Source organism: Schistocerca gregaria, chromosome 4 (assembly GCF_023897955.1).
Source record: "Schistocerca gregaria isolate iqSchGreg1 chromosome 4, iqSchGreg1.2, whole genome shotgun sequence".
Lineage (NCBI taxonomy): Eukaryota > Metazoa > Arthropoda > Insecta > Orthoptera > Acrididae > Schistocerca > Schistocerca gregaria.
In genome coordinates, this window is record NC_064923.1 from 708,814,269 (window position 1) to 708,841,319 (window position 27,051).

Here is a 27,051-nt window from a genome sequence, read left to right on the forward strand (position 1 = left end):
TTTGATGTATTAACTGAATATATAAAGATAGATTTTTCCCTCTGTCACACTATCTCCGCTCCAAGAAACAATACAGCAGAATTATCAAGTAGCCTATGATACAACCTCTGACAATGCCAAATCCGAAATACTTGTAGAATCCGGACCGCGTAGGGACATGGAATAAAGAGAGGAAGAAGATCATGTAGCCTATGTTACAAGGAGGCTATAATTCAACTTTCTCTACTTGACACGGCCCACGTGTAAAATCGTAGGGCAATTCAACTTTATGGAAATATTTTTAAGTACGTGTGGAAGAGAAACAACGAATAACCCATTGAAAGAAACAGATTTTAATTTCCCATGAGAGTGTAACATTTGTTAATAACGTACCATGTATTCATCCCAGTTACAAACTTTGCTCAGTGTGATGATTATCTGCGTCCACGACTGCCTGGAACCGCACTAGATATACCATTTCACAATTGTTAGCAGAACTTTTTGAACGCTGTGCCATGGAATGTTCAGCTGTCGTGAAACAGCTCGTCCGCTGTTTGAAGATTGCACATTGCGCCCAGCAATTTCAGCCATGGCGATAGTAACTTTTTCAATAATTTTTTGGCTCAGTTTTTCGTCGGGCTCTCCCAGGAGCAAGTCCCAAATCGCTAGTCAGTTCGCACTTCCAATTCATGTTCTTCAACCCCGTTGCGGTAAAAGGACCTCTCTGTGTTCCTTTAATGCGTGATACCGTCGAACAGTAGAAGCACTATTGCTGCTCTTTTGATAAAACAGCTTTAGTGATAAAGCCCTGCTCACTCTGTTCAGACACATGTTGAAGAGTTTTTAGCAAACAGAACACAACATGTTGTTCTCAATGGAGAGACGTCTACAGTTGTTAAAGTAACCTCTGGCGTGCCACAGGGGAGTGATATGTGACCATTGCTTTTCACAATATATATAAATGACCTAGTAGGTAGTGTCGGAAATTCCATGCGGCTTTTCGCGGATGTTGCTGTAGTATACTGAGAAGTTGCAGCATTAGAAAATTGCAGCGAAATGCAGGAAGATCTACAGCGGATAGGCAAAACACTGGTAGCAGTTACTTCTGTAAAATATCTGGGAGTATGCGTACGGAACGATTTGAAGTGGAATGATTATATAAAATTAATTGTTGGTAAGGCGGGTGACAGGTTGAGATTCTTTGGGAGAGTCCTTAGAAAATGTAAGCCATCAAGAAAGGAGGTGGCTTACAAAACACTCCTACGACCTATACTTGAGTATTGCTCACCTGTGTGGGATCTGTACCAGGTCGGGTTGACAGATGAGACAGGGAAGATCCAAAGAAGAGCGATGCGTTTCGTCACAGGGTTATTTGGCAAGCGTGGTAGCGTATGGAGATGTTTAGCAAACAGTGGCTGACTCTGCAAGAGAGGCGCCCTACATCGAGCTGTAGCTTGCTGTCCAGGTTTCGAGAGGGCGCGTTTCTCGTTGAGGTATCGAATATTTGCTTCCCCCTACTTATACCTCCCGAGTAGATCACGAATGTAAAATCAGAGAGATTCGAGCGCGCACGGCGGCTTTCCGGCAGTCGTTCTTCCCGCGGGCCATACGCGGCTGCAACAGGAAAGGGAGGTAATGACAGTGGCACGTAAAGTGCCCTCCGCCATACACCGTTGGGTGGCTTGCGGAGTATAAATGTAGATGTAGAGGTTGCCTGTCTGCATCTGTAATGCGCACAGATGTTTGTGTTTCCGTCCTACGTCGCCGTACCAGTACGATCGCCTAACAGCAGTTCATGACACTAACACTGTCACCAAAGCAAATCCCGCAGCGCACATTCCGAAAATCATACCTATAAATATGAGTGCGCAGAAGATAATTAGTTCTTTATCTACACTGGCTCAAGTAGCGAAAGTTCAATTACAACCACACCGTATTTCCATCATTAGCAATTAAATTTTTATTTTTAACCAAACATGTTTCACCTGATTGTATTAGGCATCTTTAGTGGTTACATGTCTTCTGTAATTTGTGTGTTTCGATTGACTACTGTGTAAGCAGCTATCGACTCGAAATACTTTCTTAAGTTTCCTATCAACCGCAAGTCAGAGTCTTCCTGCGCACTGCACTTAACCCTGCAGTTCAAGGAACTTCATCTTGGTGTTAAGTCCAGTAAACAGCAAGGTTAAGGGCAGTGAGCAGAAAGATTGCGAGTTACAATTGATTGAAAACTCCCCAAAGAAATTTGAGTATTGAGTCAACATACATGTATAAAGCGAAGGAGAGGAAAACATCTTTGGTTGAAAACAAAGTCAAAATTAAGTTACTAGTAGTTATTCTTATCTACCAAATAAACAGCAATAATAATGACTTTAGTATTAATTTTAATGAAATGAGATTCTTTTCTTTTCGTGTTTGTTTTTAGAATGCTGGGTCCTGCAGCTACACACGAAACCCTGTCTCGTAACAAGGGTGTGCGCAACGAGAGGTGGTGATCAACCGCCGCCTCCCCCCTCTCTCATTCCTGTGTCTCTAGAAAACAAATTTCTCAAACCTCTAGAAAACAAATTTCGCAAACCGAACTCTATTCCGGCCCCTGTCAGTATCGCTTTGAAGTGTTTACTAGTGACAGGTGTACCCAGAGCCGTTTGCTGTGCGATCTTAAAACTATTGCATCATTTCCCCTAGTACCCCTCACCCTCACACGTCCCCCTCACACTTCCATCAGATCTCGTTTGGCGCTTCTTTCAGAAGGGCTCGTGTGTCCGTTTCCAGTTCGTTCGTCTTCGCTTCCCCACGGGCTGTGCGCCGTAGCAGTTCGCGCAGCGGCCACGCGCTCCTACGGCGGCGCTGCCGTCGCGCCGCTCTGCGCGGCAGCTTACCTATGACAGCGACCTCCCCCGAGCGCCTGGCCACGTGGCCCTGCTTGTTGCGCGCCCAGCACGTGTACACGCCTGCGTCGTCCGCCTTTTGCACAGGCGACACTTCCAGCGTGCCGTCCGCCGTTACCCGCTGTCTCAGGTCGTCCGGAAGCTCGCGGCCGCCTGCGAGAAAAGTAGGCCGTTCTTACTCACAGGCAGCGCTGTCACAACGCAGCCTCACAACGTATCCACTCTCTTGCATTATAAGTATCAAATTTTAAATATCCGGGAGAGCGGATGTAGCCTTATGGACAGGACAAATAAGCACATAACAATAGGATAAGAAGAATTAATATGGTTTACGAGCTGACATGAAAAATTTAGAACAAGGAATGGATATCCATCAGAACGAAACTAAAACACAGACACACACACACACAGTGCCAAGGGCGGCAACATCTCAGCGTCTGACTCAGAACAGGAATGCAGAAACCTGCGAGATAAGGGAATAGAGGCAGGAATACACTGAGAGCCATCTAAGTACACTACTGGTCAGTAAAATTGCTACTCCACGAAGATGATGTGCTACAGACGCGAAATTTAATCGACAGCAAGAAGACGCTGTGATATGCAAATGATTAGCTTTTCAAAGCATTCACACAAGGCTGGTCCGGTGGCGACACCTATAACGTGCTGACATGAGGAAAGTTTCCCACCGATTTCTCATACACAAACAGCAGTTGACCGGCGTTACCTGGTGTATGGAGGAGAAATGCGTACCATCACGTTTCCGACATTGATAAAGGTCGGATTGTATCCTATCGCGACTTCGGTTCATCGTATCGCGACATTGCTGCTCGCGTTGGTCGAGATCCAATGACTGTTTGCAGAAGATGGAATCGGTGGGTTCAGGAGGCTAATAGGGAAAGCCGTGCTGGATCCCAACTGCCTCGTATCACTAGCAGTCGAGATGACAGGCATCTTATCCGCATGGCTGTAACGGATCGTGCAGCCACGTCTCGGTCCCTAAGTCAACTGATGGGGACGTTTGCAAGACAACAACCATCTGCACAAACAGTTCGACGACGTTTGCAGCAGCATGGACTATCAGCTGGGAGACCACGACTGCGGTTACCCTTGACGCTGCATCACAGACAGGAGCGCCTGCGATGGTGTACTCAACGACGAACCTGGGCGCACGAATGGCAAAACGTCATTTTTTCGGATGGATCCGGATTCTGTTTACAGCATCATGATGGTCGCATCCGTGTTTGGAGACATCGCGATGATCGCACATTGGAAGCGTGTATTCGTCATCGCCATACTGCCGTATCACCCAACATGATGGTATGGGGTGCCATTGGGTACACGTCTCGGTCACCTCTTGTTCGCATTGACGGCACTTTGAACAGTGGACGTTACATTTTACTTGTGTTACGACCCGTGGCTCTACCCTTCATTCGATCCCTACGAAACCCTACATTTCAGCAGGATAATCCACGACCGCATGTTTCAGGTCCTGTTCGGGCCTTTCTGGATACAGAAAATGTTCAACTGCTGCCCTGGTCAGCACATTCTCCAGATCTCTCACCAATTTAAAACGTCTGGTCAATGGTGGGCGAGCAATTTGCTCGTCACAATACGCCAGTCACTCCTCTTGATGAACTGTGATATCGTATTGAAGCTGCATGGGCAGCTGTACCTGTACACGACATCCAAGCTCTCTTTGATCAATGCCAAGGCATATCAAGGCCGTTACTATGGCCAGACGTGGTTTTTATGGGTACTGATTTCTCAGGATCTATGCACCCAAATTGCGTGAAAATGTAATTACATGTCAGTTCTAATGTAATATATTTGTCCAATGAATACCCGTTTATCATCTGCATTTCTTCTTGGTGTACCAATTTTAATGGCCAGTAGTGTAAAAAAGGATGATTTATTGAAGAGGAAGAACTTCACAATTTGAGAAATTCAACATCGCGTTGGTCTACCTCTCATCCTTATGCATGCATTTATTCGGCCTGGCATTGATTGATAGAGTTGTTGGATGCCCTCCTGAAGGATGTCGTGCCAAACTCAGACGAAGTGGCGTTTTAGATCGTCAAAATCCCGAACTGGTTGGAGGGCCCTGCGCATAATGCTCCGAGCGTGCTCATTTGGGGAGAGATCCTATGACTTTTTGTAGTCAAGATAGGATTTGGCTTGCATTAAGACAAGAAGTAGAAACATTCACAGCGTGCTGAAATGTAAGCCCAGTATGGCTTGCCATGAAGGGCAACAAAACAAGGAGTAGAATATTGTCGACAGTCAGCTGTGCTGTGCAGGGTGAAATCCAAAGTCTGTTTGCTGCTTCTCTTAGGACGAGTGTTAAGGGGATCCAAAGTTAGCTACAAAATTAGCTAGTACTTATGAGTATCAGTGAGGGATTTTCCTGATAGATATCTCTACTACTCACTAGTTCCAATCAGTCGACCAACTGCCGTTTGTGTGTTCCTGCAAAGACTGCTTCCCTGATGGTTAATTTTGCAGTTTTGAGGATGAGAGGGAAATATGCGAACATCCATTTATATGTCCTTTCGGTAAATCAGTAGCGGGAGCCACATGTGTACGAGCCAGAATCCAAACACCAACGGAGCGGCGAAGAGTGCTCCGTCAACAAGCCTAATGAAAGAAAAACAGTTGATATAAACAATTTTGGATTGTTTCTTTCCATGCGATGGGGATAGCCCATCACGATTTAGTGCACGTACCAACATCACTGTTCTCTAACGCTAAAACCGTTGTACAGAGCACTGCAGCAAGAAGACGGCCTGCCTTATGACGACCAGAGGAGTGGATTCTCCATCTCGACTACATTCCCAGTCACACGAGGGCTGAGCGTCACTTCACTGACCGCGTGCATTCTTCCACACAGACAGAGCGCTTGCAGCAGGTAGCAAGTACTCACTTCGCTCCCAGCGAATCTCTTCGATGGGGTATCCTGCAACGGGGCACTTCAGCCTGAGGGTCTCGCCAGCCACGGCCGTCACCTTTGGGATCAGACGAATGTAGGGCAGACCTGTAAACATAGCACATAATAATGTTTCACCATTTTCTTGGAAACAATAGAATATTATTTCATCAATTGATTTGTTGAAGTGAACTAAAACAATAAAAATTACTTGTTATTTGGAGGAAATATTTATCCGTTTCCGGGCAAACCAAATGTATATAAAAATTCATTTTTTTTTGCAAATTGGTTCTCTTATTCGCCAGGAAAGAGCAGGTCATCCTCCAATTAAAAAAATTATCAGCTGCTTACAGATTAACCAGATTGGCAAACAAAATAGTAAATTAGAAGTCACAAACGTAATTTACGACCGTATAGTGAATTTAGCCTTTCAGCTTGAAAAAAATTTAAAACTAATATGTTTGTTCTTACTGGCATTCTCTAGATACGTGACAAGTGTTACATTGATTGTCTAGTCCCGAGTACAGCAAGTTATATTAGCTTAAATGTCAAAAAGGATTATATGTTGAAAATGCTTGCAGAATCACCACTGACTACTCTTAACCAAAAAAATGAAATGGATCCACTGAAAAATGTTTTAATTTTCGGTACGCTCACAAAGAGGACAGGAAAATAATGCTCATTAACCTGTAATATTTTTGCTTGATGATACTGAGAGTAACAAACAGTTAGTGACCTGACTGAAAAGGAAGCTATGGAATATCTGAAAATATCAGCAGATGAGTAAAGAAAAATGGAATACTGTTAAATCTTGACTAGACTCATCAAAAATAATTTAGTATATCTCACAGAACGACAGAATCTGTAATTATGATTCATTCAAACAAATACATGACAGATATTGTTTAGTCTTTGGGACTGCAAATTTACCATCACCTGATATATAAAAACCGCATTGTAAACTTCATGAAGCACGTACTTTTAGCTTCAGTTGCAATGCACTTTGTTACAAGCATAAATGAGACACAATGAAGACATTAATATATTTATATTCAATAAGGAAACAAGGGAATGAGTTCTTTGAGGAAGCAAAACTTTCAAAGATAGCATTTCCAGAATACATTTTATATTATCAAACGTATATTAGAAATTATAACTAAAACACCATGCAGAGATGCGTTTTAAAAACTTGTTAGTTTTGACATTATGCCCTTTGCTGTTACCAATACATCTTCTCTCTCTCAAAAAAAGTGGTACAAAATTATTATAATATTAGAAAGGCAAAAATCTACATAAAAATTCAGAGATTTAACATGAGTACAGAAAGGAGTCAAAAAGACAGGTGTACACACAGCCAACTAAACTGCCTGAGGATATCATATATCATATGAGTGATGTAGTGAAACTGAAGAGTAAATTACGATGTTTTCATTGACATTTTCAGCATCTCCAATAAAGACCATCTTCACATTAATTCTTAAAACTATTTTATTTGGTTAAGTTTCATTCTAGTACTGTCATATTATGATATTTCACTACTGTATAGCATTGTGTTGTAATGGACATATCTAAACGGCACACCATTAACCTCTTTCCACAGCTCACAGAATTATCTCCGCACAATCCATGTAATATACAGTAATTTAGTGAACGTATGTAATGGAACAGTTCCTCCCACGCTACAAAATGGACAAAATCTGTCTCTTAATGTTTCTAAGAGAATATACAGGTGCGCCCCAGTTTCGACACACAGGGAACTGATCGAGATTGAATTTTACAAGTTAACAGTAACCAATTTTAGTTCTTTTTTCCAAAGGGCTTGTGTTTGGCTCTTTATTTTCATAGAGAGTACTGTAATAGGACATGTGTTGCTGCAAAAGATGGAACATTGATGCATGAAGGGTAATTGAGCGTCGTTTTCCCAGCAACGCGAGGCTCCATTACGTTAACACGCGGACTGTGATGTCTGTCTATCAATATCACTTCACAACGTTAAGAGACTAAGGTTTCTTTTGTGAGTCATCAGTCTTCTGACTGGTTTGATGCGGCCCGTCACGAATTCCTGCCCTGTGCCAACCTCCTCATCTCAGAGTAGCACCTGCAACCTACGTCCTCAGTTATTTTCTGGATGTATTTCAATCTCTGACTTCCTCTGCAGTTTTTGCACTCTACAGCTCTCTCTATTGACATAGTAGTTATTGCCTGATGTCTTAACAAATGTGCTACCATCCTGTTCGTTCTTGTTGCCAGGGTTTTCCATACATTCCTTTCCTCTCTGGTTCTACGCAGAATCTCCTCATTCCTTACGTTATCTGTGCACCTAATTTTCATCATTCGCCTGTAGCACCACATCTTAATTCTTTAATTCTCTTCTGTTCCGTGTTTCCCATAGTCCATGTTTCAGTCTATTCTGTGCTCCAAACGTATATTATCACAAATTTCTTCCTCAAATTAAGGACTATTTTTGATACTAGTAGACTTCACTTGGCCAGAAATGCCCTTTTTGCCAATAATAGTCTGCTTTTTATGCCCTCCTTGCTCTGTCCGTCATATGTTATTTTGCTGCTCCTTAACTTCATCTACTTTGGATTACCAATCCTGATGTTAACTTTCTCGCTATTCTCATTTCAACTACTTCTCATTATTTTGTCTTTCTTTGATTTATTCTCAATCCACATTCTGTACTCATTAGACTGTTCATTCCATTCAACAGATCCTGTAGTTCTTCTTCACTTTCGCTCAGGATAGCAATGACATCAACGAATTTTATCATTGATATTCTTTCACTTTGAATTTTAATTCCACTCTTGTACTTTCCTTTTACTCCCATTATTGCTTTCTCGATGTATAGATTGAACAGTAGGGGCGAAGGACTACACCCCTGTGTTACTCAATTTCAACCTGAGCACTTCGTTCTTGGTTTTCCCGGTTTATTGTTTCCTCTTGGCTCTTGTACATTTTGTATAATACCCATATTTCCCTTCAGCGTACAGCTTTTATTCTCAGAATTTCGAACATCTTGCACCATTATACATAGACTTTTTCCAGGTCGACAAATCGTATGAATGTGTCTTGTTTTTTCTTTAGTCTTGCTTCCATTATCAATCTCAACGTCAGAACTGCCTCTTTGGTGCCCTAACCTTTCCTAAATCCAAACTGATAGTCGTCTAACACATCCTCGATTTTCTTTTCCATCCTTATGTAGATTATTTTTGTTAGCACCTTAGATGCGTGAGCTGTTAAGCTGATCGTTCGATAGTTCTCGCACTTGTCAGCTCTTGCATTCGTCGAAATTGTGTGGATGATATTTTTCCGAATGTCAGATGGTGTATCGCCAAAATCATACGTTCTACACGTGAATAGTCGTTTTGTTGCCACTTCTTCCAGTGATTTTGGAAATTCTAATGGAATTTTATCCATCCCTTCTACCTTATTTGGTCTTAAGTCTTCCAAAGTTCTTTTAAATCCTGAATCTAATACTTGATACCTTATGTCTTTCCTATCGACCCTTGTTTCTTCTTCTATCAAAATAGACAGATCTTCTACATCTACATCTACATCTATACTCCGCAAGCCACCTGACTGTGTGTGGCGGAGGGTACCTTGACTACCTCTATCGGTTCTCCTTCTATTCCACTTTCGCATTGTTCGTGGAAAGAAACATTGTCGGTATGCCTCTGTATGGCTTCTAATCTCTCTGATTTTATCCTCATGGTCTCTTCGCAAGATATACGTAGGAAGGAGCAATATACAGCTTGACTCCTCGGTGAAGGTATGCTTTCGAAACTTCAACAAAAACCTCTGCCGAGCTACTGAGCGTCTCTCCTGCAGAGTCTTCCACTGGAGTCTATCTATCATCTCCGTAACGCTTTCACGTTTTCTAAATGATCCTGTAACGAAGCGCGCTGCTCTCCGTTGGATCTTCTCTATCTCTTCTATCAACCCTATCTGGTACGGATCCCACGGCGGTGAGCAGTATTCAAGCAGTGGGCGAACTAGTGTACTGTAAACTACTTCCTTTGTTTTTGGACTGCATTTCCTTAGGATGCTTCCAATGAATCTCAGTCTGGCATCTACTTCACCGACGATTAATTTTATATGGTCATTCCATTTTAGATCACTCCTAATGCCTACTCCCAGATAATTTATGGAATTCCCTTCATAGAGGCTTTCCCCACCTATCCGCCCTCTCCTGTGTATTGAGCAGTGAAATTCACATTGGACTCTTAATGTTACCACCATTGCTTTTAATTTTACCGAAGATTGTTTTGACTTTTCTACACGCTGAGTCAGTCCTGCCGACAATCATTTCCTTTTCGATTTCTTTACATTCTTCATGCAGCCATTTCACCTTAGCTTCCCTGTACTTCCTGTTTATTTCATTCCTAAGCGACTTGATTTTCTGAATTTCCCTGAATGTTTTTGTTCTTCCTTATATCATCGATCAACTGAAGTACTTCCTACGTTACCCACGGTTTCTTCACCGTTACCTTCCTCGTACCTACGTTTTCCTTTGCAACTTCTGTGATTGCCTTTTTAGAGACGTCCACTTCTCTTTAAGTGAATTGCCTACTGCGCTACTCCTTATCGCTGAATCTATAGTCTTAGAGAACTTCTTTGCATATTGATTTTTACTGACTACTCTCTTAAGCTTCATCCTGCTCTTCATCACTACAAATGTATGATTTGTGTATATGTCTACTCCTGGGTACTCATTACAATTCAGTATTTGATTTCGGAATCTCTGCGCGACAGTAATCTCTCATTGAAATTTTTCCATACCTCCCGGTTTTTTACAAGTACACCTCCTTCTCTTGGGATTCTTGAACATTATTCGCTATTACTAGCTGATATTGTTTGCAGAACTAAATTAGCCTTTCTCCTCTCTCATTCCTAGTACCAAGCGACAACCCCTGTTTTCTCGTAATCCTTTCTTCTGCTCCTTCGCTTACAATCGCATTCCAGTTCCTCATGACTATTAGATTTTCATCTCTCTTTACGTACTGAATTACGCGTTCAATGTCCTCATATTCTTTCTCTAACTCTTCATCTTCAGCTTACGACGCCAGGACTTATATGTGAAACATCGTTGATGGTGTTAGTTTGCCGCGCCTTAATTCGTAGAAAATTATCCTTTCGTTGGTAATTCAACCTTTTTCTCATTGTCACCTCTCTGTTGGCAATTCCCTGCCGGAGACTGGAATGGGGAGTAATTCCGAAATCTTATGCCAATGGGGAGATCAGCATAACACTTTTTAAATCACAGCCAACATGTCCCACGGATACATATTATGAGTCATTACTGTAATGGTTTCCATTGCCTTCTGCATCAGTGCTGATTCTTCCTCCTTCAGGGGCAGTTTCCAAGCCCAAGGACAAGAGAGTGCCCTGAACCTCTATCCGCACATTCGGCAGCTAAAGGTGATGATTTTTATTCGAAATTTAAGTGGTGGGCTGGTTCGATCCCGGGGTTGAGGACGATTTGATTACTAATCGAAGACTCAGGTCCTGAACAGCACCCACTAAAATCACGCACTATTTTTTTCAACATGAGATGGAAATATAAACTTTATTTACAAACAAACAGTACAACAAATTAATAGACAGCGTTAGAAAATATAAATGGGGAAAACTGACCGTTCGTTTTAAGCAGACGGAAGGTAAGGATGTTGGAATATGAGTACGTGTAGGTCACCTCCGGTTCGATGGTAGGACGGGTGACGGAGTTGGCAGGGGTCGAACACACGAGTTCTTGTCACGGCGTACCCAACAACACCAACCAACCGGAACACTACAACAAGGGACAGTCAAGATAGGATATACTTAATTGTAACCATGGATATTCTTCGTGTGTCACAGCAGTGCTGGGTAGGGGAAATGGGAAAGGAAAACAAGGACAAGGCGTTACACACACCCGGGCTCGACCAACGTGAAGGAGGCGTTAATAGTGCACCTCGAGAGCAGTCTAGCCAACCACGCTAGGCACGTTTCAACGGAGCGGGGGTCGCGCGAAACCCCAGAAACACCACGGAGGTAGCTGGCAAAATAAACGCTGTAGCTCGGACGTCGTTCAATTAGCGCATACTCATTCTTTAGGAGAGTCCAAAGACCGAGGCATGATTTGTCCCCGACTCCATAAAGGTACCCGATTGTCCATCCTTTGACCCAGACTGTCGCATGAGTCTTGGCTACAGGGAAACATACGTCCTCTGGGCGAATGAAAGCGTACGAGTCGACCCTGGATGGAAGGTCGCGGAGAAAAAAGGTGACCATTTGCCGTCCTAGTGGCCAGACTTCACGAACGCTGGCGCAGTTCAGGCAAGGGGGTTGTCATTGTCTACCGAGTGACAGGTGGATCGTAAAGGAGAGTCCATTAAACCAATCGTATGTAAACGCTGATTGGTGGCGAATTTTCACAGGAGACGTGATACGACGTCGCTCAGACTGCGTCGGGAGGTACGGCTGATGAAGGTTGCGCCACACTGCCCTTGACCTCCATAAAGGCTACTTGATCTCAACATTGTTGCAAGGTACGGAATGCAGTATTTGAATTTATAACTCCTTTCGACGTGTGGGGCGCATACATGGGAGGCTCCGCAGTCACGCGCAAGTAGAGGCGCATTATGTCCTACTGACACCAGCGGGCCGGCCGCGGTGGTCTAGCGGTTCTAGGCGTTCAGGCCGGAACCGCGCGACTGCTACGGTCGCAGGTTCGAATCCTGCCTCGGACATGGGTGTGTGTGATGTCCTTAGGTTAGTTAGGTTTAAGTAGTTCTAAGTTCTAGGGGACTGATGACCACAGATGTTAAGTCTCATAGTGCTCAGAGCCATTTGAACCATTTTTGACACCAGCTGGGAGACAGAGGCTGGCGTTAATGTCCAAGAGTTGCGGCGTGAGTGCCTTCCCTGCGCCCGGCCCTTGCTCGCTCATGCTGTTCAGGTATAACGCGGCCGCGCGACACTGGATGTTGGTGAGTCCAAGTCCCTCGGCTTTCTGGGGAAGGGTGAGTATCTCATATTTGACCTTAAAAATGTTACCAGCCGTTACGAATTAGCACAGCGCTGACTGCAGGCTGCAACCAATCGCTGGCGACATCGGAAGGACCTGTACTTTGTGTACCAGCTTGGTAACTACATGCATGTTCAGATATGCCACATGTTGCAAAGCATAAAGGTGACGGAGGCGTTGTTGCCGAACGGCCGTGCAGCTGACGTTGAGTACGCGCCGGAGGTGGACTACTGAGGTGCAACGATGCCAAGGTATCGGAAGCTCTCGACGCAAGGTAAAGGCGCCAATTCTTTTCGAGTTAGTCCGCCGAAAATTGGCGTCGTCTTGGATCAGGCAACACTCAAAGCACTGCCTACCTCGTCCCTGTACTTGAAGATCAGGTCAAGTACGCGTGTGGTCTCTTTCCGTGATCAGAACAGCATCAACAGATCTCCTGCATAAGCACGACAGCTGAACGTCTATTGCCGCCGGGTGAATCCTGATAAGTGCGTCACGAGACTCCCAGTAAGTGGATCCAGGGCGACAGCGTAGAGGAGCTTCAGTAGTGGGCGTTTTCTGACTTAAGAAACAGCGGATCGGTACTGGTCCGGCGATACGACCATAAACCTGCGCAAGGGAGTGGGCACTGGAGTAGAGGCGGCGTAATGCACTAGTGAAGGATGCTGGGAAGCCCACCAGCACCGCGACAGCAACGAGGTAACCATGTCGTGCCGGATCAAAAGCAATGTCAAAATCAACTAATGCTGTACGGAGACTGCACGTAGCTACTGGAGAAATCACATTTCGATTGTCACCAGTGGCTGTCTGGGCATTGACGGGTCCACGTGGCGTCGTTTGTCCGCGGATATTATACTCAGAAGGATCCGACGACATCGTGTCGCTAAAATACGTGCAAATATCTTGTAGTCGGCACTGAGTAAGATTATGAAGCGGTAATCGGCAGCTATATTCCCCTGCTATGGCTTGTGAATTGGGATGATAATGCCTTCACCAAATGATAGCGGAGCATTGGTGGCTGTTGTCAACAGTTCTTGGAACATCACAGTCAGCTGTGGCGCCATGAAATCCTTGACAGCCCAGTAAAATTCGACAGGGAGACCATCCATGCCGGCTGTGGTGGCCGAGCGGTTCTAGGCGTTCCAGTCCGGAACCGCGCTGCTGCTACGGTTGCAGGTTCGAATCCTGCCTCGGGCATGGATGTGTGTGATGTCCTTAGGTTTAATTAGTTCTAAGTCTAGGGGACTGAAAACCTGAGATGTTAAGTCCCATAGTGCTCAAAGCCATTTGAACCATTTTGAACCATCCATGCCAGTCGACTTGTTTGGAGCACCCATTGCTATCACATCCTTGATGTCATCACAGGTGATTTCCACCATTAAGGTTTCTGCTTCAGTGCCCGAGGTGGTGCGAATGATGTGGAATAAAACCGGCTCCAAATCATGAATTCTAAGTTGCCCATACTCGGCACCAATGCTCCCCCCCCCCACGAGTGACGAGCTCTGAGACCAATTCTTGTTAGCAATGCTTCCTGTTAATCACGATGTGGTGCACTGAGTGGTGTTTCTACCACACCGTATTTGATGTCGGGACGTGCTGGAAGATGTTCAACTACATGTTCGGCAGAGTATATGGTTGCAACATGATGGTGCACTTCCACACTCTGGAAGTAATGTGTGACAGTATTTGGACAGAACATTTCCAGGGAAATAGCTCAGACGTGGAGATCCAGTTTTATGGCCACCGTGTTCACCTGACCTAAATCCCCTTGATTTCTTCCTGTGGGGACACCTGAAGAAGCATGTATACTCTACTCCACCGATGAATGTGGAAGAACTGATAGAGCGTGTCCCTGCTGCTCTTGTTACTATGCACGCAGTTTTGCTACTAAGGGTCCAAATCTGTATGATTCGGCGGATTGCGCAATATTTGGACATGCAGGGGGGTTGCTTTGGGCATCTATTTTTCTGAGCACAACGTATTCTATTGTGAAGGTCACGCGGTCATTAATATGGACATTATTATTGTCACTGGTTGCTAATGTGCGACATCTGAGCGCTCATATTACATGTAGTATAAATGACAAATAGCTGTTGTGTTATGTGCTCTATCATCTTTAGCATATCGAAATTGATATTAGTCTTTTAGTTATTCTGTCCTATGACAGGTCATTTGTTTCAACTGTCTACTTCTTATTTGTCCAACCACGTATTTGTAATGTTCGCCGTGTGGAGTGACAGCACAGTTTGAGGGCCCATGCCACGAACTGCATGGCCGCTCCCGCCGGAGGATCGAATCCTCCCTTGGGCGTGGGTATTTGTGTTGTTCTTAGCATAAGTTAGTTTATGTGGTGTGTAAGTCTGGGGACCGATGACCTTAGCAGTTTCGTCGCTTAGGAATTCACACACATATGAACATTTTTTGTAATGTTGAGCGTAAAAATGTTGTAAATTCAGGATACATGTGACCTTATAAGCGGTGTATGTTACTGTATAAAATTTCAGAATGAAACTAGCAAAAAAAAAAATAAATAAAATAAAATAAATAAATAAATAAAAAAAATAAATGAACCCCCAACTGAGGATCGAACCATTGACTTCCATCATGCTAACCCAAAACTATTGCCACTGCAATCATTTGTACTGCCAGAGGTAGTTACCACACATGTGGTTACCACATGTGGTTACAGTGTTGCCAGATTGCCACCCTCTAACGTCCTTTTCTGCCGTATGTACTTGCCAAACGAAATATATATATATATATATATATATATATATATATATATATATATATATATATATATATAGTTCCTCCTTTTATTAATTGTAATGTCACTCGGGTGAAGAGCTGCGGATTGTGCCACTGCCAGCCCTCCACTGCCCATGTGGGGCAGGAAAATGAAATCACAATAAAGAAAAAAAAATTAAAAAAACAATAAATCCACATGGTGCCAAAAGTTAGGGTGTTAATGTGCCTTTACCCAAATGTGCCACTGTCGCCAGCCATTTATATCATATGAATTTACTATTATTACTGCTACTACTACTATTATTATTATTGTCAGTTATGAGTATTATTATTATTATTATTATTATTATTATTATTATTATTTGTTATTATTGTTATCTGTGTATTTAATACTATTATTATTATTATTATTATTATTTTTGGGAAGGTTTTGTAATATCTTTGGTCTATGTTGCTCATGGTCAGATGCAAGAGAGGATGTTAAGGCCCGTTCTCGTAAATAACAAATAAGTAAATAAATAAAAAATAAAATCATTACTGAAATCAAGCTCACTTCTAAAATGCGATTTAAATTCTCCAATATCTAAAAGAACAAAGGCATAGTGCAAATAGTTGGTAAATTAATACTATCAAAATATTTAGAAGAAGATTGTGATAAAAAAGCAGAATATGATTAAAAGTTAATCATAGTTACCAGGTACACAGCAATAGCCACTGCCTTATTAAATTAAACTAGCCTAGGTTAGTTTAATCTGTAAAGGTGTTACTCAAAAAATAGGTTTAGTAATCTGAAAAACAACAGTTACTGCAAAGTGACTCACTGAACGCAAGGAATTCAGCGACGCCATGTAAAGCATGCACTATGGAAGATATACTCGGGTTTGCAGTAAGAGAAGTTCTGTAGCCGACGAACGTGCTACAGGATTGGATAGTCAGCCAGACGGTTGGCTGCCCTGCGCCACGGGACTTCCCCCGAGTCTGGGGAGCGCGCAGTCCCGCCATTAGCAAGATTACCGGTCGCCAGCTGCGCCGGTCGCAGGGCTGGGGTGGGGGTGGCGGCGACATTGAAATTAAAACGCTCTCGGCGTACGGCCACTCCGAAAGAAATCTCGCGGGTTGAAAAATTATTGAGGCAACCTCGGCGGACTCGCGAGCACAGCACTTATTTAGTGGATGGAGCAGATCTCAACCAAGATTAAAAAGTTAATGAAACTGAGGCAAGCACTGATAAAATTATCTTTATGGCGAGAGCAGGTAACGACAGCTGGAGCAGCGACTCGTGAAATCTCTGGGAATCATGAATACACCGTGTCAAATGTAAACCAGTCCAAAGTTTTTCTCAGTAACTGTAGCACTACTGCGGTTTTGCGTCAAAGATAAATATGGTGAGAAATAGATTCTCTTTGTAATTAGATTTTCTGTGTCGATACGTGAATCTATATTTTTGCTAACCTGTAATCGGTTGAATCATAGACGCTATTAACATTTGCAGTAAAATGGGTGTGAAATTTCGGACGAAAGGTGCATGTTAATATTTTGTATGCATCTGTATATGAACCATCTTCGTTCTAACAAAGTGCGCCATACCGATTCGAGAATGCCCTGTACGAGTATGTAGGGAACATCAGGTCCCATTCTTGGCATAACTCTCTCTGGTCGGACACGTTACATCGATATTCGGCGACAGGTGCTAGGTGGTTCCAGATATTTCCAGTAATGTTCAAAATCGGAGACACTGAGGAAGAGTCCAGGTATTTTACTGTCGTTGAATATTCTTCACACCAATTTCAGTAGGACATACAAATAAACAGAAGTATCATTGATGTAACAAGTAGCACTGTCAGTCTTCCTACACAGTTTTGGCATGGCCCTGTTGGTCAACAAAGCAACAAAGGTAGCTACAAGAATAGCATCGGTGACATGTAGTCACAAATACAGACAGAGAAAAATCTGATTTAGCTGTAAAAAGATCTTGAAGTCTCACATAATTTTTTCTAAAAAGTAACACTACAATCAGATATGGAAAAAACCGTAAACTGCTGTGCTATTGAATACATATTAGGAGTAAAAAAATGCAAATGTTTTGAAGAGAATTAACGAACGGAAGTTGGTAATAACTGTATCGAAATTGCATTAATATTTGAAGTGAGTAATTGTCGAATCTCAAAGATCTGTAACTTGCCCACCCTTAGGACTGTTTGACACTCCGCCATTTCCTGGAGCATATTCTGCACAAAGGCAACTCGAGCATCAGCCGTGCAAATTCATATATATACTAAGATGGTATATTTTCCTTCGGAATGCTCGAGCCCAAACAAAGTAGCAGCTCCCCATACAAAGACCCGCTATCGGCGAAGCGCTCATTGCCCCTGCAGCTCCTGGGACGGTCACCTAATCATAAGTCGGAACTGCCGACGCGCCCTGAGCGTTCAGCCATACAACAAATTCACCTTAATTCGTACCAATTCTAGGCGGCCCATTAGCTCGCCTACACAGGACGTAACGTTACACGTTCCACCAGATGCATAACATTATCTTTTGTGGATGCGAGCGGGTCTTTGTATGGGGAGCTGCTACTTTGTTTGGGCTCGACCATTACGAAGGAAAATATACCATCTTAGTATAGTTAAGGCTCACCGGACACCTGACCTTCTTCTTCTTCTGTGCGAATGCGCAAACAGTGCCCGAACTCTTACGGGAATCGGCAACGCGCCGCGAGTAATGGGTATAATGGGCGGGGGCACTACGAATGTAGTGCGGGACAATAAGTTGAGAATGTGGATTTCGCGGGAGGCGTGCCAGAGATAAATCCCTGCAGTCGCGCTGTCCTCTGTGTCCTCGGTGGCTCAGATGGATGCAGGCATGGTAGCTCAGCGTGTTCGGTCAGGGGGCTAGCTGCCCTCTGTAATATATAAAAAAAAAGAGTTACTAGATCAACAACGAACTAAAATGGGTGTCTTTCGACTTCCGCCCAGAGCAGATACAACGAACGAAAATGAACAAAATGAGATTAAAAAAATAAAAAATAAAAAGATTGATAGATCGTCTGCGATGTAAGCACGAGACCCCGGGTTCGAGTCCCGGTCGGGGTACACATTTTCATCTGTCCCCGTTGACGTATGTCAACGCCTGTAAGCAGCTAAGGGTGTTCATTTCATTGTAATTCCTTTCTTTTCCTTGTTGTTGTTGTTGTTGTCTTCAGTCCTGAGACTGGTTTGATGCAGCTCTCCATGCTACTCTATCCTGTGCTAGCTGCTTCATCTCCCAGTACCTACTGCAACCTACATCCTTCTGAATCTGCTTAGTGTATTCATCTCTTGGTCTCCCTCTACGATTTTTACCCTCCACGCTGCCCTCCAATGCTAAATTTGTGATCCCTTGATGCCTCAAAACATGTCCTACCAACCGATCCCTTCTTCTAGTCAAGGTGTGCCACAAACTTCTCTTCTCCCCAGTCCTATTCAATACTAGTTACGTGATCTACCCATCTAATCTTCAGCTTTCTTCTGTAGCACCACATTTCGAAAGCTTCTATTCTCTTCTTGTCCAAACTAGTTATCGTCCATGTTTCACTTCCATACATGGCTACACTCCAAACAAATACTTTCATAAACGACTTCCTGATACATAAATCTATATTCGATGTTAACAAATTTATCTTCTTGAGAAACGCTTTCCTTGCCATTGCCAGTCTACATTTTATATCCCCTCTACTTCGACCATCATCAGTTATTTTACTTCCTAAATAGCAAAACTCCTTTACTACTTTAAGTGTCTCATTTCCTAATTTAATTCCCTCAGCATCACCCGATTTAATTTGACTACATTCCATTATCCTCGTTTTGCTTTTGTTGATGTTCATCTTATATCCTCTTTTCAAGACACTGTCCATTCCGTTCAACTGCTCTTCCAAGTCCTTTGCCGTCTCTGACAGAATTACAATGTCACCTTATGTTAGCATAAAGGCACCATTTCCCGTCACCAGTAACAGGATAGCTACGAACGGTGTTGTTCACGAGCCAATTGATGACTAGCATGCAGAAATGCACATGTGGCCAACCACCCAGTTTTGTGATTTTGGTTCAGAGCTTGCAGTCCCATACATCCGATTCTTGAACTTTCCCCATTGCATGCAAACGAGGAATGATGCTGAAATGTTCAGAATTCATCACGTCTACCATTCCTCGAGTACACTGACATGGATCACTGTGGATTAATACTCTTAAAAGATCTTCGTCAAACCCCGAAGGTCTTCCTGAACGTGGAGACGCAGTGATGTCACAAAGAGCCTCCTTATAACGAGAGAGCCCTTTTCTTGGCGTGCTGTGTGCAACGCTGTTATCCTCATACACGGCGCAAATATCTCTAGCTGCCTCCGCCGCTGTCACACCTCTACTGAACTCAAACAGAAGAATATGTCGCACATGTTCCGATTTCTCCACTTCTATGCGTCTACAGCTCTACTCATTATCTCCAAATGGCAAAATGACAACATGTAAATTCAAATAGCAACAGTGAAGTACAAATAAAAAATGACAATCGATAAACAAATCTATAGCAACCGGAATACCGAAATTCAAAACAAAAACTATACGAATTTATGCACAAACCTAATACATACGGATGAAAAAAAAATGTAATTTAAACAGTCCTTAGTTATCTTTTACATCAAATCGGTACTTCAGAATGTATGTTTTTCGTCGGCAACTGTTGTTGTTGTGGTCTTCAGTCCTGAGACTGGTTTGATGCTGCTCTCCATGCTACTCTATCCTGTGCTAGCTTCTTCATCTCCCAGTACTTCCTGCAACCTACATCCTTCTGAATCTGCTTAGTGTATTCATCTCTTGGTCTCCCTCTACGATTTTTATCCTCCACGCTGCCCTCAAATGCTAAATTTGTGATCCCCTGATGCCTCAGAACATGTCCTACCAACCGCTCCCTTCTTCTTGTCAAGTTGTGCCACAAACTCCTCTTCTCCCCAATTCTATTCGATACTTCCTCACTAATTATGTGATCTACCCATATAATCTTCAGCATTCTTCTGTAGCACCATATTTCGAAAGCTTCTATTCTCTTCTTGTCCAAACTATTTATCGTCAATGTTTCACTTCCATACATGGATACACTCTATGCAAATACTTTCAGAAAGAGTTCCTGACACTTAAATCTATGCTCGATGTTAACAAATTTCTCTTCTTCAGAAACGCTTTCCTTGCCATTGCCAGTCTACGTTTTATATCCTCTCTACTTCGACCATCATCAGTTATTTTGCTCCCCAAATAGCAAAACTCCTTTACTACTTTAAGTGTCTCATTTCCTGATCTAATACCTTCAACATCACCCGACTTAATTCGACTACATTCCATTATCCTATTTTGCTTTTGTTAATGTTCATCTTATATACTCCTTTCAAGACACTGTCCATTCCGTTCAACTGCTCTTCCAAGTACTTTAGAGACAGAATTACAATGTCATCGGCGAACCTCAAAGTTTTTATTTCTTCTCCATGGTTTTTAATACCTACTCCCAAGTTTTCTTTGGTTTCCTTTAATGCGTGATCAATATACAATATACAATAATATAATAATTGTTGGCAACATGTAATTATAAATAAAAAGACGTGCATTTTTCATAAAAATGACAATTAAATGTGTCTTAATCACCATGTATTTGATATTTATAATTAAATGAATCAGTTATATGAACTGAACAGAAAAAAAAACCGAAAGATTAATGATCGAAACGATACTCGAACAAGCGATTGCCAACCTCTAACGCTACTGATTTTCTTCCAATTTTATGTGTTCTAAACTTCACGCACATGGTAGTAGGATACGCGCCTCTGTTTAAAAATTTATATCCGCCCACGAATCGTGTTGATGTTTCCTACATGGTAGCCGAACCATTCTACCACATAGCTATGCTGCTTGTAGAGAAAAATGACATGCTTTAGAGTGTTAAAGACGATTGAAAAACTTCAAAGTCGATTTTCTCGAGAGTGGCAACGAACTGCTTTTGGATACTATCAGTTGAGATCTGAAGTTCACGTAGTATATGCAGGGTGGGCCACTGATAGTGACCGGGCCAAATATCTCACGAAATAAGCTCTCTGACTCTAAATGGCTCTGAGCACTATGGGACTTAACACCTATGGTTATCACTCACGAAATAAGCAATCAAACGAAGAAACTATAAAGAACGAAACTCGTCTAGCTTGAAGTGGGAAACCAGATGGCGCTATGGTTGGCCCGCTAGATGCCGCTGCCATAGGTCGAACGGATAAAAACTGCGTTTTTAAAAATAGGAACCCCCATTTTCATTACATATTCGTGTAGTACGTAACGAAATGTGAATTTTTTAATTGGATCACTTTTTTCGCTTTGTGATAGATGGCGCTGTAATAGTCACGGACGTATAAGTACGAGGTATCACGTAACATTCCGCCAGTGAGGACGGTATTTGCTTCTGTTACATTACCCGTGGTAAAATGGACCGTTTACCAATTGCAGAAAAGGTCGATATCGTGTTGATTTATGGCTACTGCGATCAAAATTCCCAACGGGTGTGTGCTATGTATGCTGCTTTGTATCCTGGACGACATCAGCCAAGTGTCGGGACCGTTCGCCGGGTAGTTACGTTATTTAAGGAAACAGGAAGCGTTCAGCCACATGTGAAACGTCAACCACGACCTGCAACAAATGATGATTCCCAAGTAGGTGTTTTAGCTGCTGTCGAGGCTAATCCGCACATCAGTTGCACACAAATTGCGTGAGAATCGGTAATCTCAAAAAAGTCGGTGTGAGAATGCTACATCAACATCGATTGCACCGGTACCATATTTCTATGCACCAGGAACTGCATGGCGACGACTTTGAACGTCGTGTACAGTTCTGCCATTTGGCACAAGAGAAATTACGAGACGATGACAGTTTTTTTACACGCGTTCTATTTAGCGACGAAGCGTCATTCACCAACACTGGTAACGTAAACCGTCGTAATATGCACTATTGGGCAACGGAATCCACGATGGCTGCGACAAGTGGAACATCAGCAACGTTGGCCGGCTAATGTGTGATGCGGCATTATGGGAGAAAATATCCAGTTGGCCCACATTTTATCGATGGCAATCTAAATGGTGCAATGTATGCTGATTTCCTACGTAATGTTCTACCGATGTTACTACAAGATGTTTCACTGCATGACAGAATGGCTATGTACTTCCAACTTGATGGATGTCCGGCACATAGCTCGCGTGCGTATTCCATAGGATGACAGCTGCCAAGACAATGTTCCGCGACGGCGAATTTCCTCTGCTGTTGTAAACGTGTATGGCGCTTACGCTCAGTACACAGGTCCTCCAAAGCCCTGATAGTCAGACCAGTATATGACATGCCACAACTGCAAGAACGCAGTAGACATCCGCCTTACGCAAACCAAGATCATTCTTTACGGACCCTAGAAGGACCCTGATCTCAGGTCGTGATCGAAACACACACTTGACAACATATTTCTGTTCGAAATTCTTCCTGCATAAGGCAAAAAGGCCGTAGACTTTGATGCTACCTCAGTATTTTCATCACTCACCGAGTGCACATTTGGTCGATAGCGCAACGCATCTGTCTCCCACTATAACCATTCTGACTAAAGAAACTACATTAGCAAATAACCCTACAAATAAAGATGGTGGATTTTGTTTCAATCGGCGGTTGTCGACAACGTCACCCGGCTGCATTTTCGTAAGTTATTAGAACATGTTCAAGACGTTCCCCAATACTCTTATATCGGCGACAATCAAATTCTTACTACACTACTTCTACCTCTACACGATTACTGTGCAATTCACAATTAAGTGCCTGGCAGAGGGTTCATCGAACCATCAACTCTGTATTTTCCACTTTTTAAGACAGATGTCATTCATTACAGCAACTGCAAATTTTGTCCAAGTCTATGCATTTCCTCACCATCTTACTATGAATATAATTTCGTGTGGATAACGGGATCGTCTGCGAATAGTCTTATCGTGCTTCTGATCCTGTCTAATAAAACTTTTACGTTTACTGGATGATCAGATATTCTATTACACATCCGTTGGGCACAGCCTATGTTGTTTTCGAATCTGTGGAACATTTGTCGTTAAGTATAAAATGATGGGTTCTTATTTTTTTGTGCGTCAATACTCTTCTTACTTGTTTGATGCGGCCCGCCACGAATTCCTCTCCTGTGCCAACCTTTTCATCTAAGAGTAGGGTTCTATTAGTCGAACATTCGCTGAGCCAATATAAATGGAGACTGGTGGTTGTCATTTTGAACAGTTGGTATGAACTGAAATTGTTCTGCGATGTGTTTGTTGATAATGTCAGTAACAAAAAGGTAAGTATTATTAATGACGGTAATGTGCTGTTCCTAAGGACTTAAGGAACAGAATTTTGCGGGTGGTTAATTATTAAAATATTAGTATGTTTGAAAAGGGTCGGTACACTTGAAAATGTTGCATGGTAAAAACTAATTTTCGACTAAAATCTAATCACAGACTAAGGGTTGAATAACACTTACTTGTTTTTTTTTATACTGATTTTTATTTGTGTAAACTAGTTTTCGGCTTATTAGGCCATCTTCAGATAATTACTGGCTATTGTTTACAAGGAGCTTGTGTTCTTACGAACCAAACATTCTGGACTAAGTTACAACGCACTTACACACGACCTTTAGTTGTGGTATTGTCTTTGGAATTATCATTCGAGTCTTTTGACTTTTTTTCTGTAAAACTGTTCTTTAACATAATAAATCACATTTTATGGTTTGTCAGTACCACCTATGACAACAATTAGAATTATTTTGAACAAAATTACAATTTTTTGGTATTTGTTGTGAACATTTGCACTGGACACTAATTGTTGGTTGTGCAATAGCGATGTTTCCTTTGTGGGTTATATTTTGTTATTAGAAACACTATGCATTAATATATACCAAATACTACGTTTTTACAGTTGAGTTACAAATAGGAATGTAAACACATAAGGGATATTGCATTATATTGGGGTGTGAATACATTAGTAATGTAATATCCCTTATGTGTTTACATTACCAACTGTAACTCAACTGTAACAATGTAATATTTGGTATATATTAATGCACAAATTTTCTAATAAAGAAATGTAACCCCCCAAAGAAAACATCGCTGTTGTACAACCAACTATTAGCGTCCAGAGAAAACGTTCACAACAAATACCACAAGATTGTGATTTTGTAATAATGTGTATTCTTAATCATTCTAATTGTTTTCATACATGGTACTGACAAACCACAAAATGGGATTTATTATGTTAAAGAACAGTTTTACATAACAAAAAGTCAAAAGACACATTTGATAATTCCAAAGACAATACCACAACTAAAATTCTATGTAAGTGCGTTGTAACTTAGACCAGAATGTTTGGTTCGTAAGAACACAAGCTCCTTGTAAAAAATAGCCCGTAGTTATCTGAAGATGGCCTAATAAGCCGAAAACTAGTTCATACAAATAAAAATTCGTAGAATAAGAACCCTCCTACGTATTATTCAACCCTCAATATGGAATTGTTCTATCAAGAAGTGACGGAAGAATCCGTAAATAAGACTAATCACAGACCGTAACCAATAAAAGCTTGGCAGTTCCCTCACGTAATTCCAGCATTACAGAAATATGCACGGACGATAGCGTTGAGAATCCCGTCTGCTGTGTCCTGAAAGGAGTCAAGCAGTTGCTGCAGTTCTCATCTGAATCCGTTTAAAGCTAAGCTTAAGAGGCGCTGCAGAGTACTTCATCCTCTGCGGAACATGTTTTCTCCTTCTCAGTCGTAATCCACTTTCCTTCGCAATTTGCATGTACTACGTTAAGAAGCATTTTGGAGTTTTCGCCAATTCTGTTCCAATTTCTTAGCGTACTCGAATATTTTTGCCATCGGCCGTCTTTAATTCTTGTATTCAATATTCACATCGATGGGTACGTGGAAGTTACAAACAGACATACGCTTACATAAGAGTTTAATATTTGGCTGGGGCAGTGGATAATAGTTCCAGAAATATATAAATAATTATTTAAATGAAAGCAAATTTTTTATACACTAAGTTTTCATATCGGACTAAAATGTATAAGATATTTCTGCTAGCCCCGTATAGAGTCCTTACCCCACACAGACAGTCCTGAAAATCTGCGATTGTGCATTTTTAATAGCTATAAAATACTTGTAAGATATAAAACGAAAAACGTGTTCATGCAGTACTAATGTTTTTCGTTATTAATATCTATTTTCATAGCTATTAAAAATTCACAAGCCTAAATTTTCAGAACCTTTTGTGTGCGGGCTGGGCATCTGTATGAGACAAGAGAAATTATTTTACACTGTTTAGCCCAATATAAAACACATTATATTAAACATTTATTTTTATTTAAATTTATTATTTTCTGCTTTTTAATCCTACGTGTGTGAAATTTTATTCCATTTTAAATGTCTTGACGAGAATACAACAGAGGCATATGGTAAATTGCAAGTTTGTTTCAGTTTATCTTCACGTGAGTCGACGAAGACATTGGTTTCTCCTACGTTTATCTCGCGAAAAGTCTGTGAAGGTAAAAACTGAGGAGATTTGGACTCACATGGAGGCGAACCATTCGCGACTGAAATAGGAAAAGGCGGAAATGGCAGTGGTATATAAATTGTCCTCCGCCACACATCACACAAGAAAGCGAGTTGATATTGCTTTGTCTCCCAGTCATGAGCTATGTTGAAAGTTTCATAGCTCTAGCTCATCGGGAAGTTAGTTTAAACTGAATTGCAAAATTTGTACTGAGCAGACAAACATACAAACAAGTGAACGACTTAATAAAAACATAGTAAAATGAGCGATGTATACACCAGATTTGGTTGAAATTGCTCCAGGGACTCCTGAACTATGCTTTTACATTGCCCTTTTTCGCCTCATCCTCAGACGTAGGCTGTTAGGGGGTCTTACCGTCACAATCAGGTTGCAAATGATATGTGTTCCCAGTATATTATTTCCGGTATTACAGAGGTGCAGCTACAAATCGAATGAGTTGCCGCAGACCGTTCCTGTAGCAGGTAGCTTGCGCACATTGTGTAAGTAGGCTGTTTATGTGTTTGTATGTTGGCAGTACCATGTAGCGCTTAGCATTAATAACTCTGACAGCGCTGTGTGCACTCTGTAAAAGACACTCTGTCACTGGTCGGACAAGCAGTTGGAGGTGAACAGCCAGCAGTGATGGAAGTTGGGAGTGAGTAGACAGCAGTGATGGTTAGAGGTTAATAATTAGCAGTGTTGAAGGTTTGCAGTATTAGCGTGAGTGGACGGTCTGAATGTATATCCGTCATGGAGATTTATTACTGATGATTATATAATTTTTTTTGAACTGGTTGTCACAGGATCAAGGTAAAATCTGCGAAATACGTTGTATGCTGTGCAACAAAATCTTTCCTTTGCTAACCAACCGCCTATTAGTAGTTAGA

General features: G+C 42.1%; 1 protein-coding gene across 1 annotated transcript in view; it reads right to left on the bottom strand.

Moving 5' to 3' along the window:
- Positions 1–27,051, bottom strand: part of LOC126267877 (Down syndrome cell adhesion molecule-like protein Dscam2) — a 1,296,028-nt gene that overhangs the window by 277,826 nt on the left and 991,151 nt on the right. The window contains exons 9-10 of the mRNA XM_049973186.1: positions 5,791–5,901; positions 2,862–3,023 (exon numbers count right to left, since the gene is read on the bottom strand). Of these exons, the coding sequence (XP_049829143.1) occupies positions 2,862–3,023; positions 5,791–5,901 (273 nt within the window). The remainder of the gene's footprint in view (positions 1–2,861; positions 3,024–5,790; positions 5,902–27,051) is intronic.